At 37.0% G+C, this 18,733-nt stretch overlaps 1 protein-coding gene across 8 annotated transcripts in view; it reads right to left on the bottom strand.

The window, feature by feature from the left end:
• Nucleotides 1-18,733, bottom strand: part of MAST2 (microtubule associated serine/threonine kinase 2) — a 198,515-nt gene that overhangs the window by 45,881 nt on the left and 133,901 nt on the right. For all 8 annotated transcript variants that reach the window (XM_042786371.1, XM_042786372.1, XM_042786373.1 and 5 more), the window contains 4 exons: nt 16,578-16,653; nt 14,370-14,390; nt 11,721-11,799; nt 6,061-6,215 (listed from right to left, as the gene is read on the bottom strand). In XM_042786371.1, coding sequence (XP_042642305.1) covers nt 6,061-6,215; nt 11,721-11,799; nt 14,370-14,390; nt 16,578-16,653 — 331 coding nt within the window. The remainder of the gene's footprint in view (nt 1-6,060; nt 6,216-11,720; nt 11,800-14,369; nt 14,391-16,577; nt 16,654-18,733) is intronic.

Below are 18,733 nucleotides of genomic sequence, written 5' to 3'. Positions count from 1 at the left end.
AAATGCAAAAGCTTCACACATCCACTTAGCACCAAAAATTTCACATACGGAACTAAACCAGTCTAACATTTCAAGCCTCACAAAGGAACAGATTATTTTCTGTAAAACAGAGGACGTATACTGTGCACGTGCATAACATTTTAAGACCAAAAGCAGGGTGCTTCTCTTTTCTCGGTGTAGATAGGTAGGTAAAAGAAATATTATTGTCAGTGAGTTTTTCATTTCAGTAGAGCAGACATGAGAAGAATAATATCCGTCCCCTTAAGCTTAACAGCGGAATGAAAAACTATTCTCTCTTTTCCCCCTTCTTCATCCTCCCTCCATTTATGAAATGATGTGGTGGTAGACTTTCAGTGACATCTATCTCCCACAAAGGTTTCTAGCCTTCAGCTTGTCAAAATTCATGTGTCTTTATCTGATGTTAGAAAGTGAAAATAGCTTATAGATACCTATTTCAAGGAGTAGCATTTATAGTAATAACTTAAATCTTACAAAATCTAGTTTAACTGTGACTAAATAAAACTATGTTTAGGAATACCTAATTTTTCCTTCACTGCAACAGTTGTATTTATTAGGAAAAAAGCAGAGAAGCTAAAAGCACTGTGCTCCCCTCTGCTTTTACCCTGGTACATGCAGATTTAATTAGGATGTATTTACAGCACATTACCAATGTCAGTGTTCATAGGAAAATTAAAACCATGGGCCTTAATTTTCTGCCATTTCCAGACACACAAAATAAGGAATTTTAAAACTAAAGATCTAAAGTTTTATGAAGTATAAACTAAATTAAAACTTCTGCTGAAGTTGAGAAGAGATTCGGCCTTTCTCTTCCCCCAAGAAAGTAATATCTAAATCTTTGACCTCATACAAATTACATTAACACTAGGAGTAAGTCAGAAAACTTCCCCTGAAAAAAGAGACAATAAAGCAGAAATAAATATGGACAATTTACATTTGTCCATCAAACTTCAGAGCAAAGCAAATATGACTCAGTGCTTCACCCAGGCCACAATAATTAGACTTTGGGGCCTAATCCTGTTTCTGGATGAGACAATGACCAAAGGAGAACTGAACTCTGTAAAGCAGAATCCATCTGCTAAAGTCTAAATTTATGCAACATGCACAGTAATAGAGAAATAGTTTCCCACAGAATTACAACAATCTATATCATGGAGGAAATAATGTAGAAAATTAAACATGTAATTTTAGATTATTTTTCAGTATTTATTTAAGGATCCTTCCTCCTGCATAATCATAACCAAACAGCACAGAAAGTCCATACCAGGAAGTTATTCTAGTGCTGCTAGAAAAAAAAGGAAATCTGAAGCAAAGCCGGATATACAGTAATTCTTCTTCTTATGGAATAGGCAAGCAACGAAACAAAACAGTAAAGAATCGTACTTGCTGAGCACTTTGAAAAGTCATTTCTGAGTTTGTTCGCATAGTTTTTGAATTTTTAAAATTAATTTTTACAAGCACTGAGCTTCAGCTACATTTAGTCTATGGACAAATACTATTCATGATTGGGTTTGTATCACTGAACCGTCTTCCAGTTCAGCCCTTCTTTACACTAGGAGTGGCATTCTTATGAATGGAGGGGGGTTTTCTAATATTTATAAATAAATACTAATTGTATGTGTATATATATGAGAGAACATTAAGGGAAAGGGAATATATTTCAATTGCAATCTCTCTGAAAGTAAAGACTAATGCGTTTTTTCTACAGACTTATAAAGGGGCTGCAACTATCTCTTTCCAATACTTCAGGGTTTTTATACATGCCAACAAAGACTGAGACTGCTTTAGACAGAAAACCCTAGAAAGTTAAAGTAATGAGCAGTACAGAAGGCAAATAAGAATACCCAGTTTTCCTCATAATAGAAAACCATAGACATGGTGAGTGAAACCAGAAGTTAATAAATTTAGAATGAATCACTTTGAAAAACATTTTAAAATCAAGTTCACAGATCTCACTGTCTTGAGAGAAAAAATAAAGAGACCAACATTATTTTCAATGTAGGTAGAGGTATTGTCATAAGAAATAGATGCCTTATGTTTCAGAATATAAAGCTGTTATCCTTCTCTGGCAAATCCGTGGCTGCATGAATCCACACTCTGCAGGGAGCACCGCTTGCCCCTCCACAGCTTGTGGCGGACGGCACTTTGGGAAAGCAGTAGCGTGAAGTGATGAAACCACCAAGATTACTCAAGTGGTTAAAGCTGGCGCTTAAGTGCAGTGAGATGAAAGAGCTTCACAACCTGCAGGATCAGTTTTTAAGATAAAAATGGACTATGTAGGCCACTGGTGTGGTTTCACAACACCTATTCCTTCTTCCCATCTCAGGTATTTTATTGTCAGGAGCCTTTTTTGGCAAGTGGCATTTTCTAGTAATTGTCTCTGTATATCCTTAATGGCAGGATCTAGCATGTCAAAAGTCAGGTTGGAGAAGTGCATTTAAAAAGCGCTACCGAGCAAAGAGATGAAGGAGCATATTTGATTAAGGATGATCTCATCTACTTCAACTATATAAAAATTCACTGCTACAGTCTCAACCCTTTTTCCCTAAACAACATTATCCTGAAATACGAAAAGAGATCAAGAAAAATGGACAGATTGGTGGGCTGACTGCACAAAGGCAGCTCCTGAAGAAGTCATTATTAGTTAACTCTACTTTTATCTCTGACATTCTCCACACATTCCCACATGTTAGCAACTGCTAAAGGATGATGAGTAAAGAGAACAAGGAAAAGATGGAGGGCAGCATCTCTCCAACTTAAAGAGAGTGACAATGCCAAGTTTAGTGCAAGAATTCACACTCATGCATTTCACTCCTGGGAGAAAATATCTTCTTCAGGTAAAGCCCAGGATTGTTCTAAACAAAGTGAATGTAGCCTAGGTATCTCTCTATTGGTGAATAACTTGAAGTATTTGAAGATTGCATTGCAAAAAAAAAAAAAATAAAAAAACCAACCAACCAACAAACAGTTGAGAGATGATATTTAGGAAGTACTTCTGCAGGTAATAAATATTCTCTTCTCCTGAAGACACACTGTAAACACCAAAACAGGTGGGTCACATGGAAATACGTTCTTTCATTTAGCATGCGAGCACTGGATCTACTGGAGATGGATGAGAACAGTTTCTTGGCTTTAGCAACAAGTTTTATAAGCACATCACACTTTTTTATTCCAGCTTTGGTCTTGGGCTATCCCTCTGCACAGGAAAGCAGCGGGGAAAGAACCCGTGCCATTTCTTTGGTGTAGAAACTTGGGGGATTTCAAATAAGGCATGATTAGTTAAGTGATGAGTATCTTCAAGCCACACTGGCAGAACACCTTAAGTAACAGCGGTGCTACCCAATTGTCAGTGTACATCAGCCAACAAGCCACCCTCCACAGCTGTACACTTTGTTAGTTTTTTCATCCAGTTTGATCATTAAGACTGCTCTATATGAACAGAACATTTGCAACTAGGTGCAAGAAAATGGTAAATTTTTAGCCAAAGAAGTAGATTTTTCCAAAAGTTACATCTAGGCAATAACTCTCCTTTATCTAAGAGCATAAAAGGATCATCTGATACTTCTAAAAAATCTTGGGTTACAGAGACCCTCAAAAGAACCAGTCCCAGCATTTGACAGCGACATCTCAAAATACCAGTTCCTCTCTCATAAAAAGAGATGTAAGGCTGCAGTCATAAAGGATGAAAAATTAATACATGTTAACAATCAATCATAAATATCAGACCATCTTTTAAATAACAAAGCGGTGACGGCCAATTAAGGAAAACATCTGATGTATTTTGTTCATCTGCTTTTCACTGAAGCTGATCAAACAAGACCATTAAATGCTTAGGAAAGTATTACATTTTTAGGGAATTCCTGATTAATTTTCAACACATTAACTGCTCAGATTATTTTTTTTTTCCCTTTACTTTTTAAGGAAGTAAAAATATCCTCTCACCAAGTGAGCTAACTCTATTGTGTGGGCAAATAAGCAAACTGTGCAGTAAATAAGGTCTGGTCTTCATATATTTCAGTACTTTGTTTACAAGAACATGCTATCCTCTGTCAGATAGGGTATTTACTCCTGCAAACATTGCTCCATTTGGTTGAACTGACATATCAATTTTTCTTTGTGGTGCAAGGGCCAGTAGTGGCAAGGGTGCTTTAGAGTCACACAGCACCACAGTACTACCAATAAACAAAATGAAAAATAAACCAGGCACAGTAAGTTTAAAACATTATATTACTTCATTCTAAGCTTTGGAATACCAATGAGGCTGGCCATTATCACACTGGAAACCAGAGAGAGCTAAAGAAAACATTCAAGAGAGGAAGAAGATTAATCACACAGCTATATGACACACTGAATTAATCTAGTCTTGTCACAAACTATAAACCAATTGTATGAGAACACTGCTTTTAAACTGGCTCACAGAGGTAAAATTCTCAGGAAGTTGATAATTCATCTTAACAAGAAAAAAATAAAATTGGGCTCTTCATTTTATTGTTTATGTCATTCTTGCATTAGCAAGAGTGTCTTATACTTCATTATGCCAACAGTAATGTGTCTGTGTTAGAAAGGATGATAATTACTTTAGTGAAGTGTTGTCTACCTACAGAAGCTGTCTCACCTATAATCAGTACTGCTACAGTTCCACTACTCAGCGATAGTCAGTGTTAACAGTGATAGCAAGAGGACTGAAGTAGAACTATTGTTCAAAAAGACTTAGTACAAATCATATAACTAGTCTTTTACTAGATCACAAGCTAAGTGTGCTACCACCCACAGTACTTATGTGCTTCTGTAGATTACTGTGTAACTACACTTAGTAGATCCACATGCAATTACCATGCAGCCTGCACCCAAGTTTAGAACACACAAATAATTACAAATAATCATGAAAGGTCACCTCTGCCATGACACGATACTCACCATGGATTTGTTACCTTGGCCTGTTTCACCTCCTTCTATGACAAAGCACAGGCTAGGCTCTGAGCTGGGCATACTGATTCAATATTTCCAGCTGACAGTTTCTGAATCTTGTCCATTAATTTAAAGGTTACATCCACCTCGCACACCCTCAGATGAGAAGCAGAAGGGAGAGTTCACCTCCTTGTCCCCTGCTTGTATAAATCCTTTTTCTTTCACAAGATTCTGCATCTAGAGATACACATCTCTAGACTTTCATTCACTTGGTCCAGCACTAAATGCATAGCAAAACTTCAGGCTTTTTTCATGATACAAAATGTTTGTGGATTTATTCCATATAATTGTTAGAGACCTGCAAGAAAGACTGCCTAGAGAGTTTGTGGAATCTCCATCCTTGGAGATACTCAAAATCCATCTGGACCATCTGCTTGAGAAGGGTTTTGGACAAGATGACTTCCAGAGGTCCTTTCCAACCTCAATCATTCTGTAATTGTGTGAAGGATGAGGTACTAGTTGCTTCTGGTTTTAAGTATGGAAAAATCAACTGCACAAGGAAATAATCCCTGGATAGCTATTTTTGAGGAACCAGTTCACTGAAGCAACAGTAAAAATTATTCAACTGCTAATGCAGGAGAAATGTTTTCAGCACTATTACAAGATTGGTCTTGGGTGCAATTCCATTTAAGGTTTTGACTTCATCTACTCTAGCTTTCACACGCCTTCAGAAGCACTGCTGGACAAGTTATTAACAGTGGCTGTAACTACTTCCTTGTATTAATGCAGCAAAATTCTGAGGAGAAACTTCACTAAAGGAAATCTACATTCTATAGATTTAGGCCAAGATGCTTGTGGATCGTGTTTTCATAGAGTTATTGTGAAGATACAAAAGCAGACTATGCTAAGCATTTTGCAACCCAAAACTCAGTGTCAAATGTTAAAAAAAATAAAAATAAAAAAAAAAATAATTCCTTTCTGATTAGGCGAGTTAGGTTAAACGTTGATTGAAATAATTTCAAAAACATGTAAAAAACAACTACAAATTATTATCCTCAGATTCGAAAGCATACAAAGGAATTGTAATACATGTGTTCAAAATCTTAAAAATTCAACAAACAACCTGAAGCTCACCTGAGACTGCGGGATCGAGGCCTCAAGGCTGGAGAATGGCGCCCTTCCTCATCAGTGATGCTCTCAGTACTGAAATGCTTTGTCAGGAAATGAAGTTCATCTGCCGTGGGCTGAAAGGGCAGCTGGTGCAGCTTCTCCTGAGATGAGCATGATGACTGAGTACAGAAAAAAATACAGAAAAGAAATGCACTAAACGCATGCATAGGGGTCAGCTAATGAATGGAAGAGGAACGGATTCTGCCAGACACTGCACACTCCAGCAGAAAAGAAAGCTACTTATCAGACCAGGTGCCTCTTTTTACTGTTCTCATTAGGCTAAATCAACCCTTACACACAATGACAGAGGTGGTGAGATCAGGAAAACTTTGGGAAAAGGCTAGGGAACCTTTGCATCCAATTCTGTAACCTTTACATCTGATCATGCAGGTAATTTACTATCAGGAGACAGAAAGGAAGGTACGTGAGTACCAGTGCTACTCTGGAAAGGACAAGGAGGTTCCTGGAGTGGTGAGCAACTTTCTTTCCTTTTCCCTCATGCTCTCTTAGCTCAGGAGTTCACTGGCATGCAGAATGCTATGGAGCTGTGTAGACATGAGAGTTTTTGCTGATTATTGGCTCTCATTGGAAATTGCTGTTGTAAATGGTCAGGATTTTATTTCTCCCTTCCTTTACCCATCTGGCTGCTTCTCTAACCAAGTAGGCAATAATAAAATGAACGTAGCTGACTTTGCAAAGTTGTAAGATCAACAGAGTTTCTTCTTATAAACAGCTTATTTATATTTAAATAAGTTGATGCATTTATATGACACACATCCTGTGATAATGATAGACAAGAAACTGTTTTAATTCTTGAACCTTAAGAAACCCGGGATTAAAGCAAATGTTTGTGGGAACTGTTAATAAAATCAAATGTTGAAAAAGCTGTAGGTCAACTAATGAACACATTTTTTCTTGTCGTGATTTTTCAATGCCACTTTCCACTTTACAAAAGTAAAAAAATATATAAGGAAAAATTAAAAACCCTCTTTAAAAACAAAGGGAAGGGACAGGGAAGAAGTGCTGAATGACCAGAGTAGCACTGATTAACACCAGTGGGCCTTATTAAAAACACCATCCTAACCTAAGTTCCAAGGCTCCTTATTGATCCGATTAGACTAATTATGTACACTGTTCCAGTGGAAAAACCTTGCCTTTTGCTACAATGACCCTCACTCAAACTGGAAAGCACTGTATCCTAGTACCACAAGTATGGTATACATTTAACATGCATGACCAAAGTTTTAACTCACCTAGCATGCTTTTCTACACTTATTTGCTGTTGGTGATTTTTGGAACAGAAAGTTAAAAGTTATGGCCAAGCAACGAAAGTCAAATGCTGTCAAGGTTTTTCACTGAGTCCTGCATATATGTAATGTTGATAGCAAAGAGAAAATACTCTAAAAATTATCTAAACCAGGTACATCCAAATTTGTCAAGAAGGTAACAGTTGAACTGACTTAAAACTGAGCAGATTGTTGCAGATCCTAACATAGTCTTATCTAGAGAAATCTAGCCAAGACTGAGGTGGAGATCTGAATGTGAGAACTTATAAACCTAAAGATCATATTCTCTCATAAAAATATAACTGGCTTCAGACCCCAGATCCACTCCCTCTGCACTGCACACAAGTATTTACAGAAAAGAACCCCATGGAAAGCTGTGGGACATGCACGAACTCCCCAGGTGTGTCTGGAACTGAAAGCTACTACCTCTAGTGTTTTCCTTCAGGCAGGTCTAGGTGCAGGGATCATGTTGGGAAGTCATGTCCAGCACAGTGTCCACACAGTGATGATTATCCAGTGTGTCAGCTTACACTGGTCTAATCCACACTGAAGCCAAGACAGAGAGTGGGTATTTGATAGACCCTTCACCCACAGCTATTCTTTTGTGTACACCACATTCCAAATACAGGAAAGATTCTCTCCCTGAAGTACAGAATTATGCAAGCCCTGTTTGGCTTTCAGAACTTTCTTTGATGTCTTTCTTTGTGTCTTACACAATAAAAGGAGTGGGAAGAAATACCTGTTTATGAAAAAAAAGCAACGCTTTTTCAAATAAAAGGTATGTGTCAGTTGATATCCCATCCATGATGAACAACATGAATCCTGCAATAGAGCAGGAAGTACTAAAGACACTGTCTTACAAAACTGCATTAGCAGGTGCTCAAGTACTGGCATTACAAATACATGTCTTATTTAAAACAAAATTAAACTAAAACTACCACATTAAGGAAAGTTAGCACATAGTTACTAGTTACTAGAGTTAGGAACAAAAATAATCAAAACTGATAGTCTAGAAAAAACATAATAACCCAAAACCAAAATTACTGGGGAAACAGTGCTAGCCAACTCATGGATGATGCAACAAAATCCTCCCTTCACTTTCTTTTCTCAAAAGTAATCAGATCACAAAGTTTATACTTCCAGAGAATAATTAAAGAAAGCTCTAAAGATCATGATGAGAAATGGACTTTCCTCTGCCAAGGGCTTCTCTAGCAGTCTTAAGGCGTAGAACCTTTCAATGAAAAAGCTTGAAAGCAAAATGAAACACTTCTGAAGTATTGATTTTTAAGTAATCACACCACTGTATTCAATATTTGCAGCAGACTAAAACAAGAATCCCCCTGGTGTCTTAATTACAAATGCAGAATTAGCCAACTCTTCTCCAATAAAAAAATTCAAGCTAATACTACCATAGCTTACATATTAACTCTGCATCTCGAAAATGAATAGCAGATTAGATGTTTAAAAATAATTGTATATTTCCCCATTCAACTGACTGTTCTATATTCTTCTAACTTGAAAGAAGGTCTTCTCCAGCTTTTTCAGTGTTGGTCTGATGATATATATCTGGTTTTCATGATTTGTATGAAAAGGGTAAATGTGTATATTTTAAAAGTGTCATCCCTCATTTGGAAGTAAAAAATAAAGCAGAATATACAGGTTTCCACTGACTCTAGACTAGGTAAATGTCTTGGTTTGTTCAGTTGGTTGGTTGGTTGGTAGAGAAGCTGATCTATAACCACAGAGATGCAGGTCAGCTCTACCTGTGATACAGAAACTCAGGCCAACAGAACACAGAACTGACACTCTTCTTGACATTTCATTTCCTACTGATATGTATACCAGAAAGAAGGTCTACCTGCTTCCTTCTATCTTGCTTGAAAAAGAAATGTAATCTTGAGGACTGATCACACCAAACGGAAGCCCAGAATTCTGTTAAATTTGCGTCTGCAGCATTAATTCATTGTGCCCTTTTGAAAAGCCCCTTGACTATTTCTTACTTCAGTTTTAAAGTCTATTCAGGAATAATACTGTTTATCAGCTTCAGAGGTATCATTCGGATCAATTCAAATTAATCCTAATCTATGAAATACTATGATGTGAAATGCAATACTAAGTTTAATAGCTCCAAGAATTGCATCCCAAACAGCCCATTTCTATGTCTTTTTGAGATTGTAACACTGAACCAGCAAAAGGACAAGAGATGACAGACTCAGCCATTTAGAAAAAAAAAAAACAAAAAACCAAAACATCCTGGAATCACAAGATTTAATCTAACCACTTCCTGCAGGAAGGGGAATTCAGATTCACATACGACTATCACTTCATGCTTCTCATTATATCACCCTGTTTTCTGTTGCTTACAATACTTAGAATACTTACACCATTTGAACTGATGCTTTCTATGTGACATGTCTATCCCAGATTTGTTGTGTTGTGCTTTGGGGTTTTTCTTTGAAAAATGTCAAACAAAATGATTTAGATATTTCTGGGAACATGACAAGAGACAAATACGCTTTCTTTCCCATGTCAGAAAGCAGAGAACTTTCTAAGAGTAGCTTTAATGTCCCTATTTCAAAGCAAGGACTGACACGTCAAACCTATTTCTTTCTTTTTTTTTTTTTTTTTTTTTTTTTGTTAGTTTTGCTCTCTCTGTGGGCGTCTACCCAAAGTCTGATCAAACTACAGACTCTTGAAAAACTACTGATGACACCTGCAGCTAAGAAGGACTTACACACTGCAGACAGTTTGGTCTCTGAAGGTGTCATCTTCACAGGTATCTTGGAAGCTCTCACAGTGACTATTAATGATCAAACTATTTGGATATCATCCGTACAGAAAATAACTGTACTTGCTCCATGCTCTCATAGCTTGCACCCAGAAGAGGATTTAGCCATGGCTTATGCTCAAAAAGATTTAACCTAAGACTATAAAGGCAAAAGCAGAGATCCTTTTTAACATCTGCTTGCAGGTCTGAATATATAATATTGCTTGGCAGTAAAACCAGGGGCATCCTTTTCATATTGATAACAAAATCTTCTCCCACATTTTTCTGTGCTCCTGCCCATATCTCTGTACACACACACATGCGCGCACGTGTGCACACTTAATGATCAAGTCACCTGTCTTTGGAGGGGAGCAAAAAAACCCCAAAACCAACAGTCTTGAAGGACAAAAGATTTGTGGAAACTGTGCAAACTAGAGTCTGTGAGAATGTGCCTGAACACCTGAAGCTATAGAGATGAGATTAACGTTGCAAACTCCAATTTTCATTGTATCAATTTATACTAAATGGAAACTTTTGACCCCAATTTCTTTTCTTGCTATATAGTCTGAATGTAACACCTCCTAAGGAACTCTGATGATAAATTTTTTTGATAGGCACTAGAAAGTTTATGGATGAACTTAACAGAACAGCTCAGAAGGAAAACAATGATACTGCATTCAGTGTAAGATTTGCATAACATGGAGTACTGAGTCCTAATTAATGCTGGTATTACAATTAGTAGGAACATATTCGAAATAGTACATATAAAACAAAATGATCAGTAGAAATATTATGGAAAGAGGCAGTGATACGTGACCACACAGCTGAAGACACCATAACACACATACAAAAGTGTGTTACATTAAGCCAGTACAGGTACCCTTAACACCTTCCTATGCTTGGTTTTGCAAGGTTGTTATGTGGATAACCACAACATCTAGTTCACATAAACTAAAGAATAAGATTCATTGTATGAAATATCTGAGTTATAAGGGTTAACACAGTCCTGCTACATTACTGGTATTAATGACATACTAGCCTTTTTAAAGTACAGAATTCAAGCAAACTGCAGCCAGCCCTTCTAATGACATGTGTAAGAACTGAAAAGCTTTATTAGGAGGTTCAAACTGTTGGGGCTGAGTAACAGATGTGGATTATTAGTTTTTCTTTCTGCTAGCCTGATAGCACAGGTTTCCATACTAAGATCTTGAAAGCAGACAAGAATTTCATTTCCCAGTTATAAAAAATATGAGAGCTGGCTAGTAATTATGCACTATCTCTTAGAGTCCTGCCAATTCTGACACACTGTGCCTCTCAACTGATCAGTCGAGCCAAGTGCTGCACTGGGATTTCACCAACGCTAAAGGCAAAGTGCAAGATGATAGGAGCTGGGAAATGGAGGAAAAAGCAGCAGAACCAATAATTAAAATAATTTTTAAAATAATTAGTATATTAAATAATGTTAGCAAAACAATGAGGAAAGATCAGATATTTTAGTAAAGACTCATAAGCTGATTTGTTAGGGTGTATTTGTACAAACTGAATTGCTTGGAAAAGTCTGTGCCACTTACTGAAACTGTTGAACTGGGAGTGTTTGTTCCATATCCAGATGAAGGAAGGGAGGCCAAGGACCAGCGGCGTCCATCCGTTCTGGTGAAAAGAAGCAAGGGAAACTACTGTCAGGGATATATTGTGGCTAACAGCTGGGGGAAATAAGCATTTTCCTCCCTCAAATCTCTTAACCTCACATTTTTACTAAATTCTCAAGTTATTCAGATAAATGAGGTATCCTACTTACAATAACCTTTGTGAAAAAGCAGCTAGGGTAAGTTTTAAAAGCAGAATAAGTGACCTTGGAAAAGGTAAAGTAAACGGGCATCAGATTCCTTCATTAAGTAGCTACTTTGTAAATATTACCAGTTGTGAAAAAATTGGAGTTCCTAAAACAGAAAAATGAAATCAGATCATTTCAGTCCTCTCTGAAAAAGACAGTCATGAGCCTAAGATTAGTACTGATGCAGTTCCTTGTCTTCTAAATAAAGTTTCAAATTGAGGAAAACAATCATATTAGATCAAGAATCAACTGGAAGTGGACTTGTTCGTTTACCTTGTCAGAAGGCTTTCTGCCTAGCACATCGCCTGACACAGCTGGTGAATTAAACCCACCACAGCACACCTGAACAGAGCCGAGAGGTCCACTCAAAATACCGAGGAGGTAGAAATCACAGAAATTCCACCTATGGTCTCTTTCTCCTCCAGTCAACATAATATTAGCAGTTATTTCCCTATCGTAACCGAAGAAACATGAGCCTCAGGGAAAATAGCCAAAACATCCTGGAGATACTGCAGAAAAGGTCTTGTTTTACCAACGTAAAAACTGAGGACCACAACTGCTTTGAGAAGAATCAGTATTGTCCTCCTTGAAACCCTCTTCTCCCATCAAAACCTGCCTCAGTGAGGATGGAAACTGAACTATATTCAGCTCAGTCTCAGCACTTTTTCTGCCTCTGATCTCATTTCAGTCTCACACGCATTTTGTGTCCTGTAACGTGTCTTCTTGTGTGTTGGGATGGCTGTTAAAAAAGTCTCTTCCTGACATCAGTCTCCACTTACTTATTTTATTATAGCAGAGTATCAGTAACTGGTCATAAAGCGAAGCTGAATTAGAACAGTCCACAGTTCTAACTTTGGAAAGATTTGGGGGGGTTTCGGTACACATACATTAATGCAAGTGCATTATAAAATAGGATGTTTTGTACAGGTCTGAAATAGTGCTTAGTGCTTATAAACTTAATTGTTATCATCCTCACACTAATATTTCTCATCTCACCATCCAAACCTATGAAGCCTCATTTTCAGAAAAAAGTTCAGTGCACACCCAGACATAAACGCCTGTTTATATTTTTTCCAGATCTAGTGCCTTTTCTTTTCAGGCACTGATACACATCACTCTTCTGTGCCATCTACTTTAGAACAAGAGGGAAATAAATTCACTGTTCTACATCACTGAAAGAATATTACGTCAAGAGAATTTTTAAAAAGACTCATGCCTCATGCATTAAAAAAAAAAAATAATCAAGCTGTAATGCAGATTTCTATTGCATGCGTATGTTGTTATAGCTCAACCCCATTTAGCCACAAGTGATGTTTTCTTTGGCAAGACAATTACATGTAAAAGAACAATCTCAAAAAATTCCAAGAGAAATGAAATTTCTTTCTTAACCCTGAAAACTAACAAATACCAGCATAACAAAGTCACTGCATGTGGTCGATGGCTGAACACCAAACTCCAATGACCTTCATTCAGCTTCTTTTAACATACAGGGGTACTGGGGAAATATTCAGGTCAATGATTCAACCTCAGTTTGGACCATCAGTCCCAAAGCAAGACAGCACGTTCCTGTCTTCTTCAACATTAGACAGGAATGCACAAGTCACTTATTTTTTGCAAAAGGAAAGCATAATCCCTATTTTACAGAGTTGTCTAAATTGTGTATTGAAATTACTTCAGAATTTTCATTTTGACAAAATTTAAAAAATTAAATCTTTCTGCATTCGAAAACTACAGGATACCTCTTCATGCTTGGGCTATTTTCTGCTGATGCAATCTAGGCAAGCAATGTGCTAAGTAGTCAGAACAACACGTATCAGCTCTAGTCTAGCAGAAAGAAGTGGGACAAGAGTAGAAATCTTCCAAATCAAAGGCAATGGGAAAAAGACTTTAAAAGAAATTTCCTCCTTCATTTATGCAAAACATTTCAGTTACTTCAGTCTTTTGTTAACAAACATTTTTAGAGAGATCTCATGAAATACTGTTTCAGGAAGAGATACCTGGAAAGAAATTTTTAGGTCTTTCATTTTATTTATTATAGACCTTTTGGGAGCACAATAAAAACATGCAAACAACAAAATTTGCCTTTAAAATTACATCTTAATTGCTTAATTAAGGAGGTATTTTTATGGCAGCTAAATGCTATTTAATGAACAACAGATCAATTTCAAAACAAGAAGGTGCTAGAAGAGCAATGCATCTCCTCCAGAGCACTACCTGTTTATCATTTTAAGTCAAAATGCAAAGATTTCCTGTTTTGGTTACCAAAGAATGGAAGCTGAATGCCTAAATGGGGTTATTACAGCATGAACTTGTTAGGGACACAGGCTCAGCTGCACAGAAGCATAACTCATACACACACAAACAGCAGCAATATGATACACTTTACCTGTCTGCTCTGTGTCCGTGGCTGTATGGAAGAAATTGTACAATGATAATGAGAGAAGGAGAAGTATTCTGAAATACATGTGATTTCTGAAAAACACCTCATCTTCTGTTACTGGTACTCCACAAAGATCAGTTTTAGTGAATATGGATGGAATTAACCATACTTTCCTTATTCAAACAGGAGGATTCCTGAACTTGCTAACTCTGTGGTTATGACACAGTCATTGAAAGGGTGTCTAGCAAGGAATTTATGATTAATCACCAGTCAAACTAAGGACAATCTTGCAGTATATTGTAGTGAAATTGGCTTTACAATAGAATGAGTTTTCCAAATGAGTTTCCTACTCTATCCCAAGACTCAACTCATCACAGGGCTATAATGAAAGAATGAAAATCACAAACAATGTCCAGAGGATAATAAATGAAGAAATCACACAAAATATAAAAGGCAGGAAATCAGCAACTAATCACTTCTGCAATGACAACGGGAGGAAATCAGGTAGGAACCATCTCTTAAGACCCATGCAATGCTAGTCAAAAGGGTACAGTGAAATATCCATTTGTCTGGGGTAATAGAGCAGCACACTTGGAATTACTTAATACCATCATATAGAATTTATTCTGATGTCACAATGTGATAATGCAATAAATACCTATTGATATTGCTGGCATAGTTATTCAGGGTGTAATGCAAGTAGAAAATAGAAACAAGTTTCTAAAATAAGCTGTGCTTAAGTGTTCTTTTCAATGACTGAAAAAGTATAGAGAACAACATGCATACTGTAAAATGAACCACAGTATTCGATAGGAGAGACTTAACCTTTATTGATTGATTTCTTTTAAAATTAGATTTTAAAAGTGGGAAAGTATGCAAAGGCACTCTTCAGAGTTTTATTATTAAAACATTTATTTGCTACTTGAAATTTTAGAAAGCAATGATACTGAAACATCAAGTTGAAATATGATGTTGAAAAATTATGTTAAGCTTTGATAAGTTTCCGCTGCAACTTCCCTCCTCTGTTCCAGGGTCCAGAACTCCAGATACTGTGGAAAGTGGTAAAAATTCAGTTCAACAGAACTTACTGAATACATCCAGATCAGGCTCAGATACCTCTTTCAAAATAAAGGTGGATGCCTTGAATCCATTTGAATTGTTTTACCAGCAGGTAACACATTAATTTTTCCCCCTGAGGCAACAGGACAATATATGTCCAATCTGTCACATTTCACATGCTATTATGAAGTTTTTCCTATGCAAGACCTAAAGACCGAAGTCTACTTCAAACAGTATTCAAGGACACCATGTCTTCTAGCAAATCACCTCAATGGAGAAATGCTCCAGGATTTACCTGCCATTCAGATAAAGCGTGTACCTCATTTCATCAAATCCTAATCCTTTACTCTTCTTTTAAGTTTTGAGACCTATCCTTTTTCTAACTAGTCCTCAAGCTAAATCTGTTATTTTCAGAAAACTTACTTCCTCTCAGGATCACATGTTCCCCATTCTCAGCTCATTCTAACACAAGATTGGTTCTTTTTCAGCCAATCCAAAATATCTTCCCCACACTTGAATCTGCTAATCCTGCTACTATGCCCAAACCCTGCTTGGGATCTCTGGTTTTATCCTGTTCCTTATTTCTCCACAAAATTAACTTGCTGTATCATAATCCATTTCTGCCTACCTGCTGGGATACAACACTCAATACACCATTTGCTTCTTCCAGCTGTCTTTATTCTTCCTATCCTATTCCTTACACTAAATTCATCACTATAGTATCAGATTTCTTTCCACCAGTTTGATACACAGCATGACCAGCATTTGTCTAGTATTTGCTGCAGGCCAGATGATAGCTTCACATTCAGGTCTCTCAATGCTGCTTTTCTTCTAGAGGTTCTTGTAGACTTGCAATTTCAATTATCAGCTATTTTCTGCATTAGAGTAAAAACGTACTTTTGACACCAATACCTAAGACTGCAGGGAAAAATAAAAAGTTGCTACCAGTCAGAAGGCAGCAAACGAATGCACACACAGTTGTGCATGCCTAATTTTAGGTATGTTTACATCTTTGTGCAGATAGAGCAAAGAATATAGCAAGGAAACATCAGAGAAACTAAAACACAACTTAAAAAATTCTAACACATCAGCCATTTCTAAGTAAGTATATAAACTATTTGTCTGCCAGTCCAAAGAGAGTAGATCCTGCCTTACCTTCGGGCAGGAACAAAGGAAAAATGAGCAGGTGCATTTGGAGAGAAGTTCCTGGGACTGTCCAAAGGGCTGCTACCTGTTTGAGAAAGTAAAAAAAAATAAAACAAAACAAAACAAAACAAAACAAAAAAAAAAAAAAAAAAAAACCAAAAACAACAACACCCAAAATCATTTCATTCACATTTGCAACAAATGGAGTTAGTTTTCACTGTGCAGAAAGACTTTCAACTGCAAGTTGTAGTCACAAATAATTGAAAATATGGAGCTTTGAGTCTTTGGTCATTTGAGCATTAGTTTGCTAAAGAAATCTTCTGATATGGACATGTCAGTACTTTCCCTCCTTTTAAAATAAAGTGCATGTTTTCTTTCTTACTTGCAGATAAGTAATATATCACACATACACAATATAGTCTTTTAATATTTTGCAATAATTTCTATATACAAGCTTTTCCTAACATTCCTCAATGAAAAACCTGAGTTAGAAATGACACTGATGACAGTTTCAGGAATAATAAATAGTAAGAAAGTATTTCTTCACGATGTATGTCAAGGCTGAATGCAAAATTCACTGAGAAAAAAAAGGAACTGCAGATGATAATAAAAGGACTAGTAAACATGTAAGATGATCAGGCTACAATGTATCAGCATCCACCCTACCACTTTTCTGAAATAATACTTCTACCATGAAAATGAAAGTTCCTGTGAATTTAAGCATAGAGAAAAAAAAAAATTTTCTCTAGGCACAAGATTATTTTCTCTGGTCTTTGTCGTATGATGTGTAAACATATGGTTGGTAAGTGGTATATTGCAAAGCATTTTATTTCAAAGTAAAAGGCAACCATTACATAGAAAGCCCTTCTGAAAGCCAGAATTATTTACAGACTAACTGCAGAAACCTTTGAAAGTTATGAATGAATTAGAAGCTTCATGTCAGGAAGTGTGCTCTCTATCCAGCTTATTCTTAAGTGGTTTGTTCTTTCAGATCCTTAAAACAAGCACAAAAGAGAAACTATACATAGTAAACATACGCCAACAGCACTTTCTTTGTGCACAGACAATAAAATAACATTAAAATAAGAGCAAGAAAACTAAATAGATACTGGACAAGGAATAGACTGCAAGGTACATAACTGTGTTCATCAGAAATGTTTTCAAATTATATATAAATCCATATAAAATGGATTTATTTTAAAAGTCATGTTGAAAAGTCAAACATCAGTGATAAGCCATCTGAAAAGGACTTGTCTCTGTTTTGGGAGAAGTACGAGGTGCCCAGCTCACCCCCCAAGGCCAGCACTGTTTGTGAGGTTATGGTCCCATCCAGCACCGTACTGATGCTTATAATTAAGTCGCATTAATTTCAACCCAAGTTATTCATCCACCCTAACTGCTACGCTGAGCAGAAACGGAATATAAGCACTGTGCTCAGTTGAAGGTAACATTCACTCACACTTGAGCTACACAAATGGTTCACAAAAGTCATGCAGTAGCATCTCTCCCCAACTTCTCGTGAGCAAGGTGCGCGCACACCTGGGCAGGGAGGGAGAACAAGCCGATACCTCCTGCGGATTGGGGATGGCCACAGCACAGCACAGGCCAGCAAACTCCATCTGGTCTACATGTCTATGAGGGGAAAAACAGCAGCTGGTTGAGATTAAAGCAGCCCCAGGCTGATCTAACATGTGTCAAGGGGTGATAAGAGAACTGGAGAGGTAAGTGAATTCCAGATGACTCTCCACAATCTGCTTCATCAAGAGCAAACTAAATTAAAAACAAAGGGTTTGAGCAACAGGTTTTCCTTTGGCTTGGTTTTCTTTTGTACTGTTAAGAATTAACAAGTTCACAGTGTAAGTCTTCACCCAAAACTGGATACCATTTAACCCATTCCCAGTACATCCCAAGTGGCAAGGGGAGAGAGTGATCAGAAATCAACAACTGTATGATTTTTGGTGCTTCATTTATTAAGCTTGTACTCATTTTAATTCTTATGGTCACAGTAGAAAAACAGAGACATTATGCTGCTTTTGAATTAAGAGAAGACTGAGTGGTTAGACAGTCTAAATGGCACCACAAGCTTACAAGCAAGATGGAAGAAGGCTACGATAGCCACAAAGTGAGAAAATGGTGCATAAACACATGTGTCCTGGTAGCAGCAC

Source organism: Tyto alba, unplaced genomic scaffold (genome assembly GCF_018691265.1).
Source record: "Tyto alba isolate M040663 unplaced genomic scaffold, T.alba_DEE_v4.0 Super-Scaffold_1000006, whole genome shotgun sequence".
NCBI classification, from domain to species: Eukaryota; Metazoa; Chordata; class Aves; order Strigiformes; family Tytonidae; genus Tyto; species Tyto alba.
The sequence above is the reverse complement of the archived record's forward strand: the minus strand, read 5'-3'. Positions and strand labels throughout refer to the sequence as shown.